The sequence below is a fragment of the Thamnophis sirtalis genome, unplaced genomic scaffold (genome assembly GCF_051295495.1).
Source record: "Thamnophis sirtalis isolate CommonGarterSnake01/CBP01778 unplaced genomic scaffold, rThaSir2_p1.2 scaffold_3, whole genome shotgun sequence".
In the NCBI taxonomy this organism is placed as follows: Eukaryota; Metazoa; Chordata; class Lepidosauria; order Squamata; family Natricidae; genus Thamnophis; species Thamnophis sirtalis.
The window spans coordinates 152,256,649-152,277,108 of record NW_028261383.1 but is presented as its reverse complement, the minus strand read 5'-3'; the positions used below and the strand labels follow the sequence as shown (position 1 = coordinate 152,277,108).

The 20,460-nt window shown below is 41.8% G+C and overlaps 1 protein-coding gene across 1 annotated transcript; it reads right to left on the bottom strand.

Moving 5' to 3' along the window:
• Positions 1-3,817: 3,817 nt before the first annotated feature.
• Positions 3,818-16,792, bottom strand: LOC148048256 (17-beta-hydroxysteroid dehydrogenase type 6-like). Its single transcript, XM_087710447.1, has 5 exons — positions 16,670-16,792; positions 13,203-13,524; positions 10,100-10,358; positions 6,926-7,083; positions 3,818-4,763 (listed from the first exon to the last, which is right to left on the bottom strand). The coding sequence occupies exons 2-5, from the start codon at positions 13,513-13,515 to the stop codon at positions 4,540-4,542; spliced, it is 954 nt and encodes a 317-aa protein (XP_087566573.1). The 5' UTR covers positions 13,516-13,524; positions 16,670-16,792; the 3' UTR covers positions 3,818-4,539.
• Between the last annotated feature and the right edge of the window lie 3,668 nt (positions 16,793-20,460).

Sequence of the window (20,460 nt, the reverse complement as noted above, 5' to 3'; positions counted from 1 at the left end):
CGGACTTGGACTCAAAGCACAACCTAAAGAGTTGCCCCTGCATAGCCCCATGGGACACTTAACAACCAATCATAATACATTTCTTACATAGGAACAGGAAACAGAGAGGTGGGGCTGAACAAAGTATTAAAAACCGAGCAAGCCCCTTCTTTTCTCTCTTTTCTTCTTCATCAAACATCTTGAAACGTGATCACCTTTTTCCCCAGGACCTCAAGCCATGTGGTCCTGTTCATCATTAAACCATCTTTCCAAGTAGCCTCCATGTTTCCAGTACCTTTTTCCTTACTTGGAACTGAACCTAGAAGGACATTGCTTCCAACAAAACCGGTCAAATTTTATCCCTGATTTATATTAACATTGGAAGTGCTAAATAGAAATGTTAGAAAAGACTCAGCTACAAAAGGAATAGAAATAAAAAAAGAAAAATATAAACTACAAGCACTTATGGACGACCTGGTATTTATTTGAAGAATCATTAGAAACTGGCCCCAAGCTAGTAAGAAAAAATAAAAGAATATGGAAAAGTGGCAGGATTGAAAATAAGCAAAGAAAAAACGAAGATACTGCTTAAAAACTTTACAGAGAAACAGAAAAATGAGTTGATTCAAAAAAAATAAATCTTCAGGTGGTGAAATACTGAAATACCCAGGAATTTATTTAACAGCAAGATGTGCAACAATTAAAGAAGATAATTATACAAAATTAATGCAACAAATTAAATGAGATCTGGAGAAATGGAAGAACTTGCAATTATCGCTGGTAGGAAGGATAGTTACTATAAAAATGAATGTACTGCCAAAATTACTTTTTTTTTCCAAACAATTCCTATAAAATGAAATAATTTTTGATGAATTGAACAAATTAATATTGAATTCTATTTGGCAGAGGAAAATAGCAAGAATAAGATTGAAAATGCTGCAAGAATCTAAAAACAATGGGGGTTTTGGGTTACCAGATTGGGATGTTTATTATCAGCTATCGGTTCTTACCTGGCTAAAAGAATGGGTAAATTTGAGACGTAGAAGATTATTAATATTGGGGGGAGGGGATATGATCTTTAACTTGTGTGGCACGCTTTCTTGTGTATGAGAAGAATAAAATACACATATACTTCCATATAATCATTTATTAAGTTCTAAAATGGAAGATGAACAGGTAAAAGAAATGATGATAAGTGTAAGAAATGTATTCTGATTGGTTGTCAGACTCCCATGGGGCCATGCAAGGGCAACTCTCTAGACTGTGTTTTGAATCCAGGTTTGGTTGAGTTCTCAGATGCCATGTGGTGAGTTGGGTAAAGAGCTAATAGTATCATGCCTTAATCCCATCAACCTGGAGCTGAAGGGGAGAACTCTTTATTATGTAGAATAGCCTGGCTTGGGCATTTTAATGGCCCATTGACAAAAGGGAGGGCAGGAAGCTGCAGGGAGCTACTTTGTCTTTAAAACATGTTTCTCCCTTTTCACATCCAGAGAAATATAATATTCTGCCTTTTCAATATTTCCTAAGATATTTCATTTTTGTAGAAGGAGGGCTGGATGCTAACTTCCTACAAGGCAATGAAAAGGCAGCCCTACCTTGGTCTCACATCCAAAGTAATTACAATTTTGGGTGAAAAAAATATGTATAATATCCTTAACCTCAATTGATGTCTGGTTACTTTTCTTAGAATCCCAACGTGGGAAATGAGCAAAGAAAGAGAAGAGGTCTCATGCTTCTGGCACTTCCATTTCTGTATTGTGCAAATCAGAAAATATCAGAGGAAAGTTAGCACTACTTCTTGCATCTTTTTTCTTATTGCATAAAAATCTCAATATGCCATTTCACATCAGGCCTCTTCAGTTTGGATTCCGCCTTCAAAAGATGCCTGGCTCGCTTCCACTCCCATTTGCTTAGAAGCACCTTGGGAGATAGAGTCCTATTATTGTAGATCTCATTTCATCTGATTGCTAGTCACACTGTTTCAATGCATATTCATAAACATTGCTCATATTGCAATTTTTTTGAAGCGAGGGTTACTAAAATGTCATTTTTCAGATGACCTAATAGGCATCCGTCCTTATGCAGCAAATTATTTTTGCAAAATCAACAAATCATTCTATTGTCACAAAATATACATTATTGCATTTGGGGTTTCAAGCAGTGACGTGCACTCAGGGGAGGCAGGGCCTCTCCACTGTCATCATGAAAAGAAAAGAAAATTAAAAGGAAAAAGGCTGAGGTAGTTGCTGCCAGAGTCACAGTGGATGACTCTGCTTAGTGTTTAACTGTTTAAAAAAGGATCTAAAAAGTGCCCTCTACAGGAGGAGGTGGGAGAAACATGAGCCTCATTTAGTCTTATCTTTATGATCACTGGAGCAGAGTTAAGCAAGCCGAAAAATTCCTTATGTAGATGAGGCACTTGGTTCTCTCGCCTCTTCCTGTAGAGGGCACTTTTTAAAGAGGCTTTTTTAAACAGTTAAGCAGAGTCATCCATTGGGGACTCTGGCAGCAGCTAACCCAGCCTGACCTCAACAGTTCTTGCCTTTTTCCTTTTATGTTTTTACATTTTCATCATGTCAGACAAGAACAGAGTTGAATCCTCTGTGAAACAGCTGGAAAAGGTATGTGGGTCGGAGGGAGGGGGAGGAATTCAAAATTAATGTCATTTGTAACTAATTGTATTATTGTAAGTTATTTGTGTGTGTATGTTTGTGTGTGTTTTACCCGCCTCTACTGGTGTGCGGGCTGGCACTTTTTTTAATGTCGGACGTAGCGGCAGGCTTTTGGACATAGCAGCAGGGCTTTTGACATAGCAGCAGGCCAGGGCTTTTGGACAAAGCGGCATGGCGGCTTTGGCCTCTAGCGCCGGGGCGGCAGGGCGGCTTTGGTTCCATCCAGCATTGATTCTTTGAAGCTTTCCATAGGTCCTCTCTGCTTTTAAAGTCTTCCGTTGGTCTAAGGAAGTTTTTCCTCTATGGCGGACATAGCGCCGGAGCAGTCAAAAGCCTCTTTCTTGAAAGCGGCTTTTGCCCGCTGTCAAGAAACAGGCTTTTGGCCACTCCGGCGCTATGTCCGCCATTAGAGGCAGGACGCATCTCGCCTCTAATGGTGGACATTGCGCCAGGTCTTTTGGACGTCCAAAAGACCTGCCACTGTGTCTGCCATTAGAGGCGTCCCACATCTATGGTGGACACAGTGGCGGGGTGTCCAAAAGGAGCGAAGGGCGAGGGAGGCTCCCGCGGGGTGCTACTGAGCCAGGAGCGCTGCTGCTAGGCTCGCTCTTACTGTGGACGGCGGTGGCATCTGCGCTCTGCTCGGGCTGGGCAACCGCGATGTCGGAGGTGCAGCTGAGCCGCCACGGCGAAGTGGGCGAGGGGGCGCTGCTGGGCTTTGCCTGCCACCTGCAGGACACTAGAAGCTTTGGGCCGGGGGGCGCCGGCAAGCATGGCTCCAAACTGGCCCAGATCAGATGCAGCAAGTGCTGTAAGAGAGGCAGAGGAGGGAGGGGGGAAGAGACGACCCCCCCACAACTGCCCCTCTGCAACTTTGCCAGCAGGGTGGGGGGCTTGAGACTGCCCCCTTCCCTTCCTCCTGCGGGACGCCTCTATGTCGGACACAGGGCGGCTTTTGCCCACTTGCCTCATGCGCCATAAAACTCACTGCACGTCACTGGTGCTTACTGTCCCTGTCCTACTGTCCCCACTTATTTGTATCCACTTCCTGTATTCATAATCATGTTTATACTTATATCTCTTATCTTATACATGCTTAACAAAATAAATAAAATAATAAATAAATAAATATCATGCAAAGCACACTTCAGTTTTATCATTTCAAATAGAATTTTATTCCAGAAAATATTTTTTCCAAGCTTTTTTAAAATTCATTTTTACTAACAAAAAACACTGATCAAAAATGTCATCGGAAACGTGTGGTGGTTTCTTTCTTTTCTAGAAGTTGTTGCTAGGATTCTGTATAATTCATAAGCCTTTCTAGGCCAGATCATACAGCTGCACCTTCTGTTATTATTTCTAGAAGACTCACTCAGGCCAATTAGTGTTGCAAGGCAACTTAAGCTATATGACCCAACAGTTCAGAGCTGATGAAATATTATTGGCTCTCTTTTTAGGTATAGATAATTCTGCATTATACAGGCCGTCCTCAACGTATGACATCAATTCAGCCCAACATTTCTATTGCTAAGCGAGATATTTGTTAAGTGAATTTTGCCCCATGTTATGACCTTTCCTGCTACAGTTATTGAGTGAATCACTGCAGCTGTTAAGTTAGTAACACTGGCTGTTAAGTGAATCTGGCTTCCCCATTGACTGTGCTTGTCAAAAGATTGCAAAAGGAGATCACGTGACTCTGGGACACTGCAACCGTCATAAATATGAGCCAGTTGCCAAGCGCCTGAATTTTGATCACGTGACCATGTTTGTTAAGTGTGAAAAACTGTCATAAGTTACTTTTTTTCGGTGCCATTGTAACTTCAAACGGTCACTAAATGAACTGTTGTTAAGTTGAGGACCAAAGAGGAAGCTTTCGTTTGTGGGTTTATCCTGACCCTACTTGTGCTGGTTTTGGCCAAGTGTAGGTGATTATGAAGTCTGCTACCGAGCTTGGCAAGTAAGACATTGGAAGGTAGAAGAGTTTGGCATCCAAGCCACAGCTGTAGCGAGCACGAGGGTAGCGGGAGGTCAGGGCATGTTCTATGCAATCGGTGACCAAGAAGAGGTTCTTGTTGCTGTGGTTTATGACGTTTTCTAAGATCTTCAAAACTGTGTGAAGAAGAAAAGAGAATGAATTCTACAATGGCTTACTAGCTTTTGATAATTCAAAGAACCAACTGCTCCTTGAGATCCAGCCTCTAACCTATTCTATTCTATTCTATTTATTAATAGCAATAGCAATAGCAGTAGACTTATATACCGCTTCATAGGCCTTTCAGGCCTCTCTAAGCGGTTTACAGAGAGTCAGCATATTGCCCCCAACAATCTGGGTCCTCATTTTACCCACCTCGGAAGGATGGAAGGCTGAGTCAACCCTGAGCCGGTGAGATTTGAACCGCTGACCTGCTGATCTAGCAGTAGCCTGCAGTGCTGCATTTAACCACTGCGCCACCTTGGCTCTTAAATTTATAGGCCGCCCAATCCCGAAGGACTCCGGGCGGCTTACAGAAATAAAATTTTAAGAAAAAGGTTAAAAAACAGACAAAAGAGAACAGGTTAAAAAAAACACACATCATGCACCCAGTCTAAGCGGGGCTGGACCTCGGTCAAGAGGTCAACAGCCCCAGGCCTGCCAGAATAGCCAGGTTTTGATAGCTTTTCGGAAGGCCATGAGAGTGGGTAGGGTCCGGATCTCTGGGGGTAATTCATTCCATAGGGCCGGAGCGGCAACAGAGAAGGCCCTCCCCCGAGGTGCCGCCAACCAACATTGTCTAGCTGATGGCACCTGGAGGAGGCCCACCCTGTGCGATCTTTCCCTGACCTGGTGCCATTTCCATGGTGGTCCAGTGGAGGGGTTGGTTTTGTGTGAGTGCTTGCTGCTCACACAAGTGAAGCTGCATGCCCGCCATTCACATGGCCTACTTCCCAATGGGCCACAGCCCGGGGGTTAGGGACCCTTGAATTAGAATATTATAGCTTTAAGCTGGTAAGGTTCTATCCATTAGTAAAGGTAAAGCTTCCCCTCACTCATATGTGCTAGTCGTTCCTGAATCTAGGAGGCAGTGCTCATCTTCGTTTGTAAGTCAAACAGCCAGCCCTGTCCGAAGACGTCTCCGTGGTCATGTGGTTGACATGACTAAACGCCAAAAGTGCATGGAACCTGTTACCTTCCCACCAAAGGTGGTTCCTAATTTTCTACTTGTATTTTTACATACTTTCGAACTGCTAGGTTGGCAGAAGCTGGGACAGGTAATGGGAATTCACTCCGTTATGCAGAACTAGGGATTCAAACCGTCAAACTTTCTGATCGACAAGCTCAGCGTCTTAGCCACTGAGCCACTACGTCCCTCTCTGTCCATTAGGTGTAAACAAATAAAGGATGGCGTTCAGATTTTGCTCTGTCATCTTTGAGCTTGGACCTGACACATGTCAATGCTTATAATTAGCAGTGTGAAGTCAAATTTCCCATTACTATCTTGTTTTCTCATTTAAGACAGATAATGAGCTTCTTAACTAGTTTTTATGGAACAGATATTTTTCAAGTCTTCCATGGTTTTTGAACTGTTGTAGGTTCTGCATTTGTGACACACTCACCTCTATCTATCTATCTATCTATCTATCTATCTATCTATCTATCTATCTATCTATCTATCTATCTATCTATCTATCTATCTATCTATACACACACACACACACACACACACACACACATAGTTATTCGGGTTATATATATATATATATATATAGTTAACCCGCGTAAAATTGGAGGTGTCTTGGCGATGTTTCGACGAAGTCGCATTTGTCATCTTAAGGCTTCCAGGAGCAATGTGAGATCTCGGCTGTTTCTGATTGGTTGGCCAGATTGCAAATGCACCATTAGCCTCTTTAAACCCCTCCTATCCTTACATGAAACACAAACCCCCAACAAATCAGAACACACCTCCACCCAATCAGGACACACCTCCACCCAATCAGGACATAGCCAAGCTCCCACCCAATCAGCTCAAACCCCCACTGGCAGTTAAAAGGAAGAAACAGCCGATATCTCACATTGCTCCTGGAAGCACCAAGCCTGAAGATGACGAATGAGACTTCGTCGAAACGTCGCCAAGACATCTCCAATTTTACGTGGGAGAAAACCCGAATAACTAGAGACCTACATACTAACACCCGCGAAAACCTCAGAAAATATATGTATGTATGTATGTATGTATGTATGTATGTATGTATGTATGTATATATACAGCCCAGCTGCCCAAATTTCAACTCACAGTTATCAACGTATAGCTGTCCATAGACTTCTTTGGTTTCAGAAAGTGCTTTGTTCCATGAGGTCTGGAAATTCTCTAATGTAGGTTGGCTAATGCTTGTTCTGAAACCACCTGGCTCAATAATGCTGACCTTCATCCCAAATGGAGAAATTTCACGCCTGAATAGGATAAAAAGAAAGAATAAGGAGATGCAGAACGAAGAATATGTCTGCAAAAATCTGTTTTGAATGCTAAATTCCAAGGGTTGACTTTTTGCATATAAGGAAATAGCCAAAGACTCATTGCAGAACACAGAATAAACCTGCAGCACAATTATCATCTCTTGCTCAACTTCTATATATTTTTCCCAATAAGGGGGCAGGGGAAAGCCCTTTCAAGGAAATTGGTAAAATTTGTGGGAATTGCTTAATTTAAAGTAAACATTTCTATGGCTTTTTTCTCTTTAGTTAAAATATTACATCATGTTGGTATCAGTTTTGTGTCCACATGAATGTTTAAACAAACATTTGTTTCAACATTAGACAGAGTAAGGTATCTATTACTTGTGTATTTTAGTCTACTCTCCAAGGCTATAAAGGATTTTTGTGTCTGGCCAGATCTATGTAAGCATGGAAAAAAAAGAGTCCAAAACCAACTTTTCCCAGACTGGACAGCAAATGAATATCCTTTTCAAAAAAATGAAAATGTAGAACATCCAGCTTTATAGCAACACCAATTTCTCTACAGTTTCCCCTTTTATTTACTGATGCTCCTTAGAACGATCATGTGACAAAATACAGTCAGCATTTTTCATATTGAAAAATTAGGGGTGCAAGGGTCTTGTAACTTGACAGCTTTAAGACTTGTGTGCTTCAAATGCCAGAATTTCTGAGCTAACATTTTGGTTGCTAAGCAAGAGCGTTGTTAAGTGAATTTCACCACATTTTACAAGTTGGCCACGCCCACCCAGTCACATGGCCGGCAAGTCACTCCCACAAAGCAGGCCACACCTACAGAAGAGGTTCTAAAAATTTTTTTGAAACCCACCACTGGTTCATCCCAATATTAATTCTTATTAGAGGTAACACACATATACACACACACACACACACAGACTCCTCCAAGAGGTATAAAGGGAATGCAGCATTTCAGAAACCCAATGACAGGGAATGAATGGAGGAAAGGAGTGTGTGTGGCAGGAGTTCAATACTGAGGCGAGGCCCTCTGAGTGCCCCCTTAGCTGAATGAGCCAGTGTTCTCAGCATATTTTAATGTTAAGTGTATTGTCACATCAGAGAATGGTTCTTTCATATTCTGAACCTCCCCAAAGCTGGTTGAGGAAATGAAAAAAGAAGGCTTCCATTAGAAAGCTCCAAAGTTTATAAAACATTTGCAGGATGTGTGTTTCTGTTGGCAACAATTGTCAAGGGATGGAATGCTTTTATTGATTTATGTAACAGTATTTGTAACCAACCTCCGTTGTTAGATTTTGGGCAAGATAGCACAAGCACAACATCAATAAGAATATAATGAAAAACGACATCAATGTAATGGAGTAATACAGGTAGTCCTCGACTTACAACACTTCGCTTAGTGACTGCTCAGAGTTACAACATTGAAAAAATGACTTATGAGCATTTTTCACATTTATGACCGTTGTAGCATCCCCATGGTCATGTGATCAAAATTTAGATGCTTGACAACTGACTCACATTTATGACGGTTGCAGTGTCCCGGGGTCACGTGATCCCCTTTTGTGACCTTCTGAAAAGCAAAGTCACTGGGGAAACCAGATTCACTTAGCAACCATGTTACTAATTTAGGAACTGCAACGATTCACTTAACAAATGTGGTAAGAAATGTTGTAAAATAGAGCAAATTTCACTTAACAAATTTCTCACTTAGCAACATAAATTTTGGGCTCAATTGTGGCCACACATTGGAGACTATTTGTACTCAGTTTATCCAGAACTACCAGGAATAGCCTTAGTGTAAGTGTATCTCCTTTCCTCCCGGGGGTGTCTTGATCCCTAGAACCCGATTTAAAGCTTGTCATAATTTATTTTGGTTTTCAATAAGCACAATCAAAATAGAAATACCTCCAAGAGTAGGGCTAATACCTCCAGATTGTAAAAATCAGGATGACCACTATGCGGTAGCATAAAGACCTAAAACTCAAATTATCTCCTTGCATGTAATTGATCAGATAACATAGCTTGTTTTATTTTGTTTTGTTTCAGTATGTTCCATGAACCAAGCTACTCCAATTTACAATAAATATTTTATGATTTTTAGCATGTTAAATTGTAGCTTATTCAGCAAACCACAGTGCAAAGCAAGGTTTAGGACAGAAGTGCAGAAGGTAAAGCCATAGGAAAGTCTTAACTGTGGTCCCAGGAAGTTTCCCAAATCAGGTGCTCAATTACAATTTTGATATAACAGGCAAAAATGCTAAAGGCATTTAGCTTTAAAATAAATAAAATAAAACACATCTAATTTTCTACTGGTCCCATTTACTACTATTTGGACAGCACACTAGTCCAATGTTGAAGTTCAGTGCCACTTTTATCTCAAGCAAAATACTGTATTTTTGGGAGTATAAGATGCTGCGAAGTATAAGCCGCACCTAGCTTTTGGGGAGGAAAACAAGGGGGTGGGGGAATCTGCTTCTGCCTCCCAGCAATTTGCCTCCTTGCAGCAAATAGCAAACAGCAAACAGCCTGTTTCAGTTTAGCCTGATTAGCAATTTGCCACCTTGCAGCAAACAGCCTGTTTCACTTTCAATTTAAGTATGGGCCTCCCAATGATCAGCTGTTTCAGGCTGCAGGGATTGCCATTGCTGCCTCCGCAAGCCCCATTTTCCGGGTTTGCTGCAAGGAGGTAAATTGCTGCAAGGTAGAGGTTAAAGGGTGGGAGTCGGTGGGTGGGCGGGACTATATTTGGCATATAAGACACACCCAAATATTCAGCCTCTATTAAGGAGGGGGGGGGAAATGTGTCTTATACTCTGAAAAATATGGTAAGTGCACGTTTAAATGTTTGGGACAATCCTTAACAGACACAACCATATTCCACAGCATCTGCTAGAAATCATTGCAGCTCAGACTATTTGAATCTGTGCATCTACTTCTTTCAAACGGAGCTGGGAAGAGATCCATGTGCTTCAACTAATCAAAAAAGAAATTTAAAGCTTACCTCAAAGCGTCTGAGAAGGCTTCCACACCATACTTGGATATGCAATACCCTCCTCCACAGCATGCTAATCTTCCCATCACACTGCTTACATTGACCAGCCTCCCTTTGGCTCTCCTCACCAGGGGCAACATCTGCAACGTCACATCAATCAGCCCAAGCAAGTTGACATCCAGCACTTTGGCAAAGTCCTCCTTTGTCAGCCATTCATTGATACCTACAGGTATACTTTTACCTGCATTGTTTACCAAGCCCCAGAGCCCTGAATAAGAAGAAAAACACACGGTCATGATGTCCCTGTCATTCTAGATCCTCACCTATGTTCAGAACTGGAGCATTACCACTGCATTACCACTGGGTTGTGTGAAATATATTCATCGCCACAACCAAAGTTGTCCATTTTTCCAAAACAGAAAGGGATAAGGAGAAAAGTAACAACAAAAACAACAACAACAACAACAACAACAACAATCTCGACTTTTTTGGGGGTGTTTTCAGTGGTGGGATTCAGCCAGTTCCCACCTATTCAGGAGAACCAGTTGTTAACTTTCTAAGCAGTTCGGAGAACCGGTTGTTGGGAAAAAATCTCATTTTGTTTTTTTCCACTTTACAGGGCTAATCCTGTAAGGAAGGCAGGAAGGAAACATTCTGGTGTTGTTTCTAGCCTAATCTTTTATTGCCCTGCTTACAGAAACTGCCTCTCCGGTTAACCCTTATTACATTGGAGCAGCTAAAGGTTCTTGGAAGTACGCCCAGACTTACTGTTGCCTGAGCTTCTCCAGAGTTTTATTTTTTCTATGCTGGTACTTTGCTTTGCTTCATTAGGGACTTTATGCAGCTTTAGTGGTTCCTGGCACTGTCCTTTTGGGGTGTATTTCCAAGCGACAGGATGCAAGCTTGGCACTGTTTTTTTTTAGTATGGTCTTTATTGTCATTGTACAAAATAAATACAATGAAATTGGTTTTAGCCTCACTGGTGCAAAATTATAGTGGAAACGAAACAAGAAAAATCTACTCATACGTTTCCGCGTATGCATGGAGTGATTGTGGTTGTATTTAAAAGTCTGACAGCCCAAGGATAGAAACTATTTTTAAACTTATTTGTTCAACTGGCTATACTTCAATGTCTTCTGCCTGATGGTAGAAGTGTAAAGAGACACTGACCAGGGTGTGAATCATCTCTGAGTATCTTCCTTACTCTGATAGAGCAGTAAGACCTGGCGTTGTTATCCAGTGGTGTTAAGAGCAACCAATGGTTTCTTGTTTTTACTGCCTTTCTGAGAGCATGTGATCCTTTCTTTAAATCTGGATGATTTCCTTAGGGTATCTTGTGATGTGAGACCAGCTGATATCTTTAAGTGGTGCAAATTGATCTAAGAATTGCTTCTCCTGTTTGTGAAAGGGTGCTCTGTCAGTTCACCAAGCACAGGAGTTCCTTGTCTATGGGCATTCGTCAGTCATCCAGGTCATGGCTGTCCCAAAGGTGCTTTTTTCAAGAGGCAACTGGACTTTCTTGAGGTAGGGGGGTGGATCCAATTTTCTTTAATTTTCTTTCATGATAATAAAACTTAGTAACATGGCACCATGCTTGAAGTTTATTTAGGTATCTGTGTCATGTACTCATTTTCTTGTGGTCCTGATAAGCTTGGGGGCCTTGAACCTGGCTCCCTTATATAATTTTTAATTTGTCACTTTAGCTCGGCATTTTGTAGCCCAAATATGCCCACCCACTTTCTAGAGAGCTTAATGATCTCTTAACTAAAGGGTTTCACTTTATGAGCAAGAGTTGGCTGCTGATAGTTATTATTGCATATTAACTATTTTAATTCCTCAAAGTGTTCTGACATCCTGCCTGATTTGTAACTCGGCTTGCAGATATTTCTGATCTAATGATTGATTTTAGAGCAGCTTTTTGGAAGTAAATAAGCTTTTGTATTTTTGTACAGGTAATTCTTGACTTATAACAGTTCATTTAGTAACCAAAGTTACAATGGCACTGAAAAAAGTGACTTATGACCGTTTTTCACACTTACGAGTGTTGCAGCATCTCCACGGTCACAAGAGGCGAGGTGAAGCACCCCTCGACGTGTTTGATATCGAGTGGCCATGTCCACCCAATCACATGACCACCCAGCCACGCCTACCCAGCTGGTCATTAGGGCAGAGAACCGGTTGCTAAATTATTTGAATCTCACCACTGGGAGTGTTGCTTGAGGGGAGGGAAGTGATAATGACACTTATGTTGGGACGTCAGAGGAATGACAAAGGTTACACATTGCATCATTTATTTGTACAAGTGTCATGAAGCAGGCTTTATTGTATAGCTAGCATTGTGTGTCTATCTGATGCAAGTGTAGTGTCTCCTTTAGATGACTCCTCCAATGCTTCCTCAGAGGCCGGCTCAGGGGAGAAGGAGAACATTGCATGGATGAGATAAATGACTTACTCCTGTTCTCCGAAACTGTTTAGATTAAGGTAGAATTTCCTAACTGCTTCTTTTAAACAAAATTTAAATAAAAAAGAGTCTGTTTTCACTTTAGCTACCTAACGTTTGTCATTTTAATTGTGACAATGCTGGATTCTCATGGAAAATTTGCTTACTGCCAAAGACATAAAACACTTTATCCTAGCAGCTAATATTTGAAATCAAGTGTTGGCACAATTGGGACCAATTGTGTGACCACAATTGGGATCAGAATTTCCATTGTTAAGCAAGGTGGTTGTTAAGTGAGTCACGCCTGATTTTATAACCTTTAATGCAGTCAAGTGAATCACACAGTCGTTGAGCGAATCTGGCTTTCCCCATTGCCTTTGCTTGTTGGAAGCTTGTTACAAAGGGCAATTATGTGACTCTGAGACACTGCAATTGTCATAAATAGACTCCAGTTGTTAGGCACCCACATTTTGATCACATTACTGTGTGGATGCTGTGAAGGTCATAAGTGCAAGGACCAATTGTAAGTTACTTTTTCAGTGCCATTGTAACTTTGAACAATTGCTAAATAAATGATTGTACGTCAAGGGCTACCTGAACCCAAGTCCCTTGATCTACATACATACAATAAATATGGCCAGAGTATTAATATAAATAGAAGGAGTTGGTTACCTTTGTCCCCCACACATGTTTTCACCCATTCGGTCGCTGCTGCAACATTCTCAGTGCTGGTGACATCCAGCAGGGTGGTTTTCAACCTGTCCGATGTGAGTCTCTCCAATTCCTGTGCTCCCTTCTCAGTGAGACAAGCAGCCAACACCCGCAGGCCCCGAGCATCCAACTGCCTGGCTAGCTGGTTCCCAAAGCCAGAATCACAGCCGGTAATGAAGACATACTTTTCTGTCAGTTTCTCCACTGTCTGTCTCTCCCGGTACCATCGGCGAAGGAAGTAAAGTCCCACCAGGACAGCTAGATAGAGCCACATAACTGAAACCTACCAGGAAGAAGCAAACTTTGTGAATGAATAGGGAGAGATGCATCTCGCAAGTTTGGGAGGACACAGAATTTCTATTTGGAAATCTTTGGTGAGTTACTCTTGGGGTGGGAAGATAAAAGGCCATTCCCATTGATGAGCTGAACTTCTTTTCAGCCCCATTGCAACACTGAATGATTACTAAATGAATGGTTGTAAATCGAGGACCACTTGAGTCCAAGCCCCTTGATCTACGTACACAAGTACAGCCATTAAGTCCTTCCATCAGCACGAAATTTAATCAACACAGAATTTACCTCCTCCTTTGCTTTGTTACTGTGTTTCTCCAAAAATATAACCTTTTCAGAAAGTCCTAGCTTGATTTTTACACATGTGCCCAATATAAGCCCTACCCCCAAAATAAACCTTAATTAAGATCCTGCCCACTCCAGGGTGCACGGGTAAAAGTTAAGCTAGGGTGGGGATAGATCGATCCAGCGCTCTTGTATTGGCTGTAGAGGCCTTTCCTAACCACGGTGCCTCTGGCAGCCAAAAGAGAGTGTGGCGTGTGTGTGTGTGTCATGCATGCCTCCCCTGCACCCTGTTTTGGCCAGCAGGTACTGTAGGAGGCATTCCCCACTCCCCAGCTGGCCTGTTGAGAACTACAGTGCTCATCTGGCCCTTGAAGAAATCCAGTTTGACATCCCTGCTCTAGGTGACGTGGACAATCTGGAACTGTGCCGCCTGCAATATGATCTAAGCACAGTATACAAAATTGTCTGCTAAAACGTCTTATCTGTCAATGACCTCTTCAGCTTCAACCTCGATAATACACGGTCAAACAATAGATACAAACTCAAGGTAAACTGCCCAAACTCAATTGGAGAAAATATGACTTCAGCAAGTTTGGTTAACACCTGGAATGCTCTACCTGACTCTATTGCTACATCCTCTAGCCCTCACAGCTTCAACCTTAAACCGTCTACCGTGGACCTCACCCTAAGAGTGAGATCCTAACTCTAAGATGTCTGTAAAGGGGCCGTGCATAAGCGTGCCTAACGTCCCTGTCCTACTGTCCCCATTTATTTGTATTCATTTCTTTTGTTCACATCCATGTTTATATTTATACCTACTATCTTGTACATATTTGACAAACTAATAAATACAAATACAAAATACAAGGCATCCTAAGCCAACCCAACAACCCCAGAAGAAGAAAAACAGGAGTCATCTACAATATACTGTGTAAGAACTTCAACAATCACTACGTAGGACAAACAGGCAGAAGACATGAACTGGCAGTCAGAAGGCATGATGAAAATTCTTTCATTTCACATCCTATAGACAGATCTAAACATAATTTCAATTGGGAAAATGTGCAAATCTTAGAGCAGGCCAAGTCTAAAAATGCCAGGGAATTTTTAGAAACCTGGCACTGAGAAATCAGTCATCAATGGACACATAGACATTAATGACATCTACAGACTATGTAAAAGAGACAATCAACCAGCCCAAAAGAGAACAAAAAGACTCCCAACACCTCTCCACCAGTAATCAGCACCAAGAACAGCATAGATTAACTCCAAAGTTAACTTCAAACCAACAGTCAAATAAGCTAAATACCCCAGTCAAGAATCTGCCAGAGCCACCAGTAAACAGCCCAACCAAAGAATCTCTAAGACCGGCAAAACCACACAGACAGGCAAAACCAGAATATAACTGCATTCCTTACTAGCACTGATAATTATTACCTCCACTAGACCAATAAGATCCCATAGATTAGGCCTCCTCTGAATTCCATCAGCCGGCCAATGTCGACTGGCAACTACCCGGAGGAGAGCCTTCTCGGTGGCTGCTCCGACCCTCTGGAACGAACTCCCTGTGGAGATTGACTGTTGTGTTTTCTTTTAACTGTGTATTATCTTCATGTTGTAACTTGTTTGTTCTCCCCTCCCCCTGAATTGTGAGCCGCCCTGAGTCCCCTCAGGGAAAAGGGCGGCATACAAATAAAGTAAAATCAAAAATCAAATCAAATCAATAATATTACCTAATCAGGGTCATGAAACGTTTGCAAGAAAGCTCAGGGGGCACCAAGGATCCCTCAAAAGCACCGACTACCATTTTTTTCAGTATAACATAAAATTACAGCCTCAGCTTTTTACTTTACCAACTTAAGAAATACTACCAACAGACTATATTAATCAGCAAAACCCAAGGTCAAGAGTTCATTTTTTCTATATTGAGCTCAGAGTCCAGAAGCCATTTCCAAGTAGGAACAATACTGAGTATGTTCTTTTCTCTAATTCAAGGAGCCAGTTGTGGATATCCAGATATTTAGAGGGCCACTTTCTGTGTTTTTATTTAATAATACATATGGACATCGTAAAATAAATTCATCACCTGCAAGACAAGATCTGTGGCTCTGCAGCTGAAGAAAATAAACGTCTCCCAAAAGCTTCTCAAACGGCTAGATCTGAATGCGTTTTTGGAACATCCAGTACCTTCGTTAAAATAACATTTCAACAGCTTCTACCTTAAACTGTCTACCATGGACCTCGCCCGATTCCTAAGAGGTCGGTAAAGGAGACGGTGCATAAGAGCTCCAGTGTGCCTTCCGTCCCTGTCCTACGGTCCCCCATTTATTTGTACTCATTTCCCTTGCTAATGTCCATGTTTATACTTATACCTGTTGTCTTGTACGTTTGACAAATTAAATAAAATAAATGAAAAAATAACATTTTGGCGTGCCGTTTCCAAGAGCCAAAAAGCTGACAATCCCTTCTTCTCTCGGCTGTCCTGTCCTTTCCTTCTATTCAGTCTCCCCAAGTTTGCGTTCACTCCCACTTTTTCTTTTGATCTACATGTCTAGATCGAAATAGGGTCTCACTTGATGGATTCTCCCTTCCATCTCAACGCTATTTCGATAGGCTGGAGGGGCGAAGAAATCCCAGTAATGCAGAGATTCGTTGCATACACACTTTCCCAACTTCCCCCCCTCCGTCCTAGGCAATTAGAAATTCCCCGCCCGAGGCTTTTCTCCACCTACGGCGGGATTGCATCTCTCAAAAGTGTAAAAGAAAGAACGGCCTGCTTTCTGGTGCACTTTTTGCCAAAGCAAAATATGCATTTGCTGCGTGTCCCACTTGTTAGGGTCCATGTGACTCACCTGCAGTTAGATTAAGTGCGATCTTCGCAGCTTTAGATGGACCTTGGAACAGCGGCCGCTTTTCTTAGCTCCTCTCCCCACTTATACCACTCACTGCCCACCCCTCCCCTCCGGTACAGAGGCGGGCAACGGCACTGGAGACATCGCAATGGCCACCAACGGCTCCTCCCTTTGCTTGAACTTCGTCTCAAGCAAATTGGACCAAGTCTGCTTCAGAGAAAGGGTCTCTTCTCGGAAGAAGAAGAAAAAAATCTCCATCCTCGTAGACCAATTGCAAGCCCTCCTCCTTCGGCGGATGTCTACCGAACAGATGCCTCTATTCATCCGACAGAGCAGGGAAAAGCAGGCGGCGAGCTCCCCAAAGCCTCGACTACGCAGAATCAGAGGTCCCCAACGGGGCCCATAAACCGCACTACTTGTACAGTATTATCTGTAGGCGGGCTCCTTTGGCACACGGAAAACTCCCTCACCTATTCAACTCTGTGTTTGGGTAAATCCAAGGGTGTGTGTGATTTCAGTATATACTATACTATAAAATATATACACATGTTCTCCTCCTTCAATTATTTCTAAAAGTAATCAAGGCGGGATGTAACTAAATACAATAAATAAATACGTGCCCCGTATACTTCCCTCTGTGGTGAATCGGCCAATTTTGCCGATTCATGTCCTCAAAATGCCAAAGCGACCACAAGAAGGTTGGAAAGCCCAGGCATATGTATAAAAATGCAGATATGGGAGACTGCAGAATTACCCCATCAATTTACTTACAAATAACAAGACAGCTTTTAAAAATTGCCTTTAAAACCATGACAAACCACAAAGAAAAAACAAAACACAAAAGAGAGAAATACATTTGTTGTAAAAAAAAATCAATTTAAAAACAAAAAATACAATAAAACAAAAAAAAGAAAGCTACATTATTTTAGCATGTTGAAAGAAATGTCCTTCTGGGTTCGGCTCCAAGTGGAGAAAAAGACACTGGAGACATGGAGGCTGCTTGGAAAGATGGTTTTAATGGTGGACAGGACCACATGGCTTGAGTTCTGAACAGAAAAGGTGATCACATGAAAAGAGAATGGAGGACAGAGATGCTGGTTTTATGCCCTTTCTGGCCTTTGATCTTGTATCGTAAAATGGAGATGAACAGGTAAAAAGAAATGATGATAAGTGTAAGAAATGTATTCTGATTGGTTATCAGACTTCCATGGGCCCATGCAGGGGCAACTCTTTAGGCTGCGTTTTGAATCCAGGTTTGGTTGAGCTCTCAGATGCCATGTGGTGACTTGAGTAAAGGCAGCTTTTAAAATTTTTATCATGCCTTAATCCCATGACCCTGGAGCTGGAGAACTCTTTATTATGTAAAGTGACTATCTTGGCCTTCTTAATGGCCCATTGGCAAAGTGGGGATGGGCAGGAAGCTAAAGGCAGCTATTCTGACTTTTAAAACATGTTTCTTTCTTTTCACATCCAGAGAAATATTCTGCCTTTTCAACATTTCCACATGCACCCCATTAGATTCAGAGTGAACAGGGCTTGAAACCCCAAATGCAATAATATATATTTTGTGACAATAGAATGATTTGTTGATTATGCAAAAATAATTTGCTGCATAAGGACGGATGCCTATTAGGTCATCTGAAGAATGACATTTTAGTAACCCTCGCTTCAAAAAAATTGCAATATGAGCAATGTTTATGAATATGCATTGAAACAGTGTGACTAGCAATCAGATGAAATGAGATCTACAATAATAGGACTGTGGAATGTTTTTGCTTCTATCTCCCAAGGTGCTTCTAAGCAAATGGGAGTGGGAGCGAGCCAATAATATTTTGAACGCGGAATCCACACTGAAGAGGCCTGGTGTGAAATGGCATATTGAGATTTTTATGCAATAAGAAAAAAGATGCAAGAAGTAGTGCTAACTTTCCTCTGATAGTTTCTGATTTGCACAATACAGAAATGAAGTACCAGAAGGATGAGACCTCTTCTTTTTCTTTGCTCATTTTCCACGTTGGGATTCTAAAAAAATTAACCAGACATCAATTGAGGTTAAGGATATTATACGTATTTTTTTCACTCAAAATTGTAATTACTTTGGATGTGAGAACAAGGTAGGGCTGCCTTTTCATTGCCTTGTAGGAAGTTAGCACCTAGCTCTCCTCCTACAAAAATGAAATATCTTAGGAAATATTGAAAAGGCAGAATATTATATTTCCCTGGATGTGAAAAGGGAGAAACATGTTTTAAAGACAAAGTAGCTCCCTGCAGCTTCCTGCCCCCGCTTTTGTCAATGGTCCATTGTTGCAATGCATAGCTGTGTCGGAACACGTATACAACAGCAGTAATGATTAACCATAGCATTAATTAGATCAGTAAAACAAACTGTTTACCTCTATCAGTAAAACAAACTGTTTAAAACAAACTGTTTACCTCTAAGCATTAAGCAGATCAGTAATCACAGACTCTTAATTACAAGCGTTGATTAAATCAGGGGTTACAATTGTTTAACTCTCAAACATTAATTAAGGATTAGAAGTTTGCATGGTGGTAAAAGATTTATTGACTATGGGTATTCTTTAGGTCTACATGGAAGTAAATGAGTTACCATATACCATAAACTTGTACAACCATGATTGGTCCACATAGACCATGTGAATCCACCCTTTTCCTTGTGTATGCTCAATAAAAGAGGCCTGCGGATTCTATTCCGTGTCGGCCCATCCCGAGAGAGACCTGCCTCCGAGTCTTCTTTCATCATTGGCGTCATGGGCGACCCGCGGAGAAATCGCATCTGGTGACCCCGACGTGATCCGTGTCGCCCACCTCATCTCACCCCCAGGCTGGGAGAAGCCTCGCACCCAGGGACGGCCATCGGCGAACGGAGCACCCTCCCATTTCGTGAGTTTGAGGTCGGGTTTCTCGAAGGAACAGGTAGCGCACCCCGGCGTGATCTTGCTGATCAAGCACGTCGCTTCATCCGTCCCATTTGGCACCCCCATTGCTTACCGGCGAAGGAACGCCTCTTGCATAACAGGACCGGTCGTCGCAGATGGAGCATTCTCCCAGAATCGTGAGTTATGGGGGCAGAATTCTCTAAGCCTCAGGTTGCACACCTTTTCGAACTTAGAGAATTGGCCAAATCCTCAATATTAACCTTAAAAAAACCCATGGGAACGTTCTCCCCATCCCCTCAAAAAAAGATATTACTACATAAAGGTACTTAAAAGAAAAGGGAAAAATGTTGAGGTTTCTTTTTTCTCTTGTCTGTTTGTCTCTTTGTCTTCTATGTAACCACGTGGTTTGTTTGTTAAGATTTGTGCCTTCCCTAATTTAACAGATTTGTGCTGGGAATGTAGGATGTGAAAACCTGAGAGTTCTGTTTTTTCCCTTCTTATTTTCTCCTTGTTCTTGTGTAAATGTGTGCCTAAGTCTTTGTGCACCCTCAAGGTAATTGTAACTAAGATGTCTTCAATCCAAAAGACAGGGATTTTAAAGTGTTCAAAAAAAGAAAAGAGTAAACTGGCAGAAATTGCCTTCGCTCAGTTTGTTCCCCCCCCCAAAAAAAGAGTACAGAGAAGTGTTTTTTTCCTTCCTTCATTCCCTTTGCCTTAAAGTAACAACCCAGGAAATGTTTTAAGTTCATTTACAGGAAAAGTTTCATCCTTGCTTCTGTCGTGTGTTTAAATGATTTTACCTGTTTATTTCTTTCCTGAAGCATGTGAATCCAGACCCCATTTTGCATCTGTGATATCCCCATAATGTTACCAGTTTATCTGTTTAGTAACTGA